The 6,303-nt window shown below is 35.0% G+C and overlaps 1 protein-coding gene across 1 annotated transcript; it reads left to right on the forward strand.

Moving 5' to 3' along the window:
• The first annotated feature begins 427 nt into the window (after positions 1–427).
• Positions 428–1,549, forward strand: LOC145795579 (L10-interacting MYB domain-containing protein-like). Its single transcript, XM_082880401.1, has 2 exons — positions 428–838; positions 971–1,549. The coding sequence occupies exons 1-2, from the start codon at positions 428–430 to the stop codon at positions 1,547–1,549; spliced, it is 990 nt and encodes a 329-aa protein (XP_082736527.1).
• The last annotated feature ends 4,754 nt before the right edge of the window (positions 1,550–6,303 follow it).

The raw sequence follows: 6,303 nt of genomic DNA on the forward strand, positions 1-6,303 counted from the left end.
CGTGTCCTTAAGACCATTGTGTATGTGCTTTGCATTGTGGTTGTCATTTTGTTGTGCCGTATGTAAGCACCGTTACCATGTTTGGGGGTATGTACAAAGACGTTAGTATGTTGTCAGTATGTTGTTACTATGTATGAAGACGTTAGTATGCTGTCAGTATGTTGTTAGTATGTAGTTAGTACGTTCGTAGTATGTTGGTAGTATGTTGTCGCATATGGGAGCCGTAATACTAACTATCATATTTTTTGTGGCCACTATTAACTTCCATGGAACCTGTTTACGTACGTTAGTAATTTCCAATGGGTATATGCAAATTTAACTTTAGCATCATATATGTCTGTTTGTTGTTAATAATGTGTCATGGCTTATGCGTGTGTATGTAACAACCAAATTTGTGATGGTAATTTTTTGTAATCGTACATTAGTAATGGCTTCCACACGTACTTCGCCGCGTAACCACTCGAAAAGCAAAGGCATTGTCAGTGACAAGTCAAGCAGCCTTGAAGAGACACAAAATCAGTTAAGCCACAAGGCCTCATGGGACAGTAACTCAGTCCGAGTTTTCCTCCAGTTGATCGCAAATGAGATTAGTAAAGGAAATCGCCCATTCTTAGTCCTCAGCCAGGCAGGGTACAAGTCGTTGTCAAGGAAATTTGAGAAAAAAACTGGAAAAAAACATGGACTAAAACAGTTGAAGAATAAGTACATGAGCTCGAAAAAAGAGTGGCAAGCGTGGACAAAGTTGATGGATTCAAGTAAGGGAGTGTCCGGGATAGGCTTTGACTATGACACCGGTTTGTTTCAGGCACCTGACGAGTGGTGGGACAAGATGGAATCAGTAAGTACATGTACAAACAAGTTTCATATCTGTCATTTACAAGTACATTTTTTAGTTCTTCATTTAACTGCAATACAATTTATTTATAAGAAATATAATGTCTGCCTCTTTTATACATCTACATTTCTGCAGATCAACAAGGTGTGTACGAAGTTCAGGAAAAAAACTTTGGAACACCGTGACTTGATAGAGACGGTTTTCATGGGGGCATCAGCTACTGGGAAGCACCATTGGACCCCGGGAGAGATCCTCCCTGAAGCTGATGAGGCCTCATCTGATTCAGTGCGTAGTTTAGGAGCGCAGCCATTTGCTGATCCGATACCCGCAGGAGTACAGGACGTGGATTCCGATTCTTCACTCGAGCATGTTCCGATTGAAAAGCCAAAAAGGAAAAAGACGCCATCAACAAGTGTTTCAAAGTCGAAGAAGGCAACAAGTGGTGCGTCCGTTATTGCAAAAAGCATGAACAGAATGACAGATGTGGTTCGTTCGAAGAATCAGCAGGTCACGGTTAGGCACCTCACAGGCAACGAATCGCTGTACACTATTTCCGAGTGCATGCATAAGCTGAGCAGTATTCCATCCATGATTGGTACGCCGTTATTCCACTTCGCCTCCACACTTATGGATAACGCCGATTACCGGGAGATCATGATGTGCCAGCCTGATGACGACCACATCATTGGATGGCTTACACAGAAGCAGCTCTAGTGTACTGCGTCGGCGCCTTTTGCAAACCTGTTTGGGGGTCGCCGGATGTGATGTAGCGGTGTTACGAGTGTTTAAGATACATCTCCTTGTCTTCCTTTTTAAAATGTTGACTTATGGTATTGTTGGTAATGTACTAAAATAGGATGGTGCTGTGTGAATGTTTTCATTATGTCGTTTTTGTTTTTTTCTTGCTAGCTACGGACAGCAACAGGTTTTAGGTAAGTGTATGGGTTGATGGACCAGAAGCATGGTTGTGCTTCGTTTTTGGGAAATGAATGGAATGTTTGTGTTTTAATATTTTGTGTGCCTACGTTTGAGACAGGGAATTACGTTTTACTTGCACGCTTGTGAATGTCTATATGTCTGAAGTTCATTTGTTAGTGTAGTTTGCTGGCTACTTTTGTGGTTGTTACCACCATGACCCCCCTGTAAAGCATAAGTTGAACATCTTGATTTTTTGTGCAATTCATATGAGCATGCGTTCCATATGACATTTGTGACGGCATTGCTTTGATTAAAAACATTCTCGGAATTTTTTAATTGCAAACTTCAATATAATTTAAGTCAATGATTCACGTGCCAACTGAATGAAAGGCTGCCACTTTTGTAGGTTTTGCATGAACGAAGACGAGATGAATCCCTGGGATGGAAGCAACCATGATGACATAACGGAAATGCTTAATCAAATGGCGGTCCAGGTGCAACAAGAACAGAATTGCACATTTGTACAAGCATGTCAGTGGGCAACAGAATGGTACGAGAAACACATGAATAAAACGCCGTGTCGCACTTCTATACTAACCGGGAATGCATGGATATGCGAACTATATGCGGGGCATATGGGTCGATTTGAGGAAAATGTTTGCATGCCGAAGGAAGTTTTTGCCGCATTGTGTGAGACATTAGTAAATGATTTTGGGTTACAAGTCCCGCAACGTCCACATGGCTTAACTGTTGAAGAAAGCGTTGTGATGTTTATGCATGTGTTGAAAGGGAAGCAAAATCGAGAAATCCAAGAACGGTTCCAACATTCCGGGGAGACTGTGTCGAGACACGTGCATAACGTATTAACTTCCATGAAAGAGTTCACTGTTGTTCATTGCTGGCCCACATACAGTCAGCATCGTATACATCCATACGTGCGGTCTAGACGGAAATACCTACCGTTCAAGGTACTTCTAGACGGAAATACCTGATTGACATATAAATCAAGAAAATATATTTTGTTTTTGTTATTAACTGCACTTGACGCTTGGCAAAAAGGAAACACTTGTTATTAATTTACGCAACAAAACAATTTATCCATGTTTGCAGGACTGCATTGGCGCAATAGACGGAACACATGTCAGTGCATGGGTTACGGGGCCAGATGCGGCAACATATTTCGGTAGGAAATACTGTCACACGCAAAATATAATGGCCGCTGTCGATTTTGACATGTGTTTCATATTCATTTCTTGCGGATGGGAAGGAAGTATGCATGATAGTCGCATATTCAACGAGATACTAACAAATGACAATGTCCCCTTCCCACATCCTGACGAAGGTAACACATGGTCATGTTATTAGGTTTGTTAACAAATACTTTTTTCCTGACAAAGCGTTATATGAAAATGACGCAGAATGTTCGTTTTGGTGTCATACATTGTCGTCATATCTGCAGGTAAATATTATCTTGTCGATTCTGCCTATGCAAACCGGATTGGTTACTTAGCACCATTCAAAGGCCACCGTTACCACCAACAAGAATTCCGGCGTATTGCACGGAACGCGATGGCAAACACGTCAAGGGAATTATTTAACAAAGTGCACTCGTCCTTACGCAGTGTGGTGGAACGCACTTTCGGTGCCTGGAAAAATCGATGGGGGTTTATTCGAGACATGCCTCGGTATGACTTTGCAAATGTGCAAGTTCAGTTAGTAGGTGCGTCAATGGCATTACATAATTATATACGGCGAAACACAGGTAACCCAACAACTGTTCAGCTAATCTGTGATGAGGAAGAGGCTATGAAAATAGTAACTGCCATATCAGAAGTTGAACATGACGAGGATGGTTTAATGGTTGGAGATGAGGACCCTCATATGGCATTGGTCCGCCTTCACATACGTGACAAATTATGTTACATGCGTAATAACGGAATGTTAGGAAATATATAGTAGTCGAAATAATTTTCGTATGGTTGTCCCGTAATGACACACGTGGAACAGACTGTATTCAAATATATTATCATGTACAATATGTATGAGTTGCCACGGGAATGTAACCCCTTCCAATTGCTGACGTGCCTAACTTTAAAAAACAACAATCCATACGAATTTTGCTTTTGGAAAAACAAAAAAAGGTGAAACAAATAAAAACAAATGAAAAAGAAAACTAATACACAAATTGTCATGTGCGACGTAAATTACAAATAAATGAAACACATAAATATATTAAAAAAAAGTTATTGTATACCAATTAAAAAAAACAAGACATAGTTAAAAATAAAAATCCAAGACAAAAAAAAACATAGTTAAAAAAAAACATAGTTATAGTAAAAAACAAAAAAATTAAAAAGACAAAAACATAAATTCCCAAATAAAAATCGAAAAATTTAAGCACAAAACCCCAAATCCAAACCCAAAATGAAAAAAAGTAACAGGATCAAAAATTAAGCATAATATGAAAAATCCAAGCGCAAAATAAAAAAATTTCAAATAGAAAAAAAAGTTAACGCAAAATCCGCCAAACTCAAAAAAAAAAAAAATAAATAAATAAATAATTTGGATTTGCAAAATTCGGGAGATTGAAACACAACATACAAAAATTGTCAACAAAAAAACATAAAGCAAAAAAAGCCAAAGCGAAACCCCTCCCAAAAAAAAAAAACAAAAAAAAGGCAAAATCGAAACCCCAACATAAAAAAATTAAAATAAAAAAGAAGAACCAAAATATGGCAAATTCAAACCAAAAATAAAAAAAAATAAAAAATAAACAAATTAAGCAAAAGTCGGCAGATCGACACCCAATATAAAAAAAGAAAAAGAAAATAAACACACAAAAAAAAAAAGCCAAATCCAAACCCCCAAAAATGAAAAAAAAAAATAGCAAAATACGCGAAATCGAAAGATAACATAAAAAAATTATAAAAAAAAAAAAAACCAAAATATGCCAAATCCAAAAATAAATAAATAAATAAATTTAAACAAAAATCCAAAATTGAAAAAAAAAATACCAAAAAAAAAAAACAAAAATTTTTTTTTTCCAACAAAAAGCCAAAATTGTAAAAAAAAAAAAAAAAAAAAACCCGAAAATATGCCAAATCCAAACCCAAATAAAAAAATAAAAAAAAATGGAAAAGGGCAATTTCGTCATTTAATAAGATGACACCTCACCAAAAAGCCAAAAAGTCAAAAAGCCCAAAAAGTCCTTCCCAAACCAGGCTTTTTAGCCCCAGGCTAAAATAGCCAAAAAAGTCAAAAAGCCAAAAAGCCAACCCACTTCCCAAACGGAGGCTCATGAACTTTAACGAGTTAAAAAAATTAATAATTGATATTTGTGTATGAGATTAAAATTACAATTGAAATTTTAATAATACAATTATATATAAAATATATATAAATATTCTAAAAAAAGATCAATATCTTACCAAAATAATAATATCTACCACTACTATTATATAAATATATTATCTATAGTTAGTTATTATTTACATTTATATTATTTAAATATATAAATAATATATTTATCCTATTTTGTATATATATTTTGTATATTATTTAATATATAAATAATATATTTATTTTATTATTTAAATAAAAATTAAACGAATCAGTTAACGAGCCGAGTTTTAGGCCTCGTTTAGGAACATACTATTTTAATAATTTTTTGACTTTTTAGTTAAAATATAAGGTAAAAAAATTAGTATGTTTGGGATGATATTTTAGCTTTTTACGAAAAGATGTGCAAAAAGTAGAAAGAAAATAGAATCTTTAACTTTTTGGTATACGTTATAGGTTTTTTGACTTTTTTAGTAATTTTTTGACTTTTTAACTAAAATATTAACTTGCCAAACGAGGCCTTAGTACATTAGTATTTGTTTCTTAAAATTTAATGAGTTTAAGCTTGAACTCAACCATAATAAAAATTTAACTACTGAAGTTTGAATGAGTGCTTACCGAATCAAGTTCGAAACGGTTGACAAACGGATCAATTCATCACGTGAATGTTTGGAAAGTGAATTTTTATGTAGATTTTTTTAGTTATAGAATATTATTATAGAAAAAAAAATTTATGTTTGGGAAGATAGTTGAGTTTTTTTGCGATTAAATGTGATATTTGTGAAAAAAAAGTGAAATGATTATGAGATTAGATGTGATATTTTGTTTGAATGTGTTCTTTTTATTTTACAAAAAATTTATCTTTTTGTGAAAAAAATCAAAAAAAAAAAAATCCAAGGCTCAAACTTTCCAAACACCACCTCCCAGCTTTTATTATCTCCCATTTCCGAGATAGGAAAATGTCTCGTAACTCAAATTTTGTGGTTCAAATGGCCAAAACGACGTCGTTTTGGCCATTTTTATGTTGTTCTGTACTCAAAACGACGTCGTTTTGGCCATTTGAGCCACTTTTGAGCCACAAAATTTGAGCTACGTAGCATTATCGTACAATAAACAAATCTCCTTTTTTCTTTGCTGCCACACCCGCAGCTCGAATTGAGTATAAAAATTAAACAAATCTCTTTTGGAAAATGTCTCGTAGCTCAAATTTT

This window comes from Camellia sinensis, chromosome 7 (assembly GCF_055761805.1).
Source record: "Camellia sinensis isolate YWXY chromosome 7, ASM5576180v1, whole genome shotgun sequence".
NCBI lineage: Eukaryota > Viridiplantae > Streptophyta > Magnoliopsida > Ericales > Theaceae > Camellia > Camellia sinensis.

Excerpts from the sequence above, each read along its gene's own strand:
- LOC145795579 (XM_082880401.1), top strand. The coding sequence starts at position 428 with ATGGCTTCCACACGTACTTCGCCGCGTAACCACTCGAAAAGCAAAGGC. Across the intron at positions 839-970 it reads GGTGGGACAAGATGGAATCA|ATCAACAAGGTGTGTACGAA; the intron begins GTAAGTACATGT and ends ACATTTCTGCAG.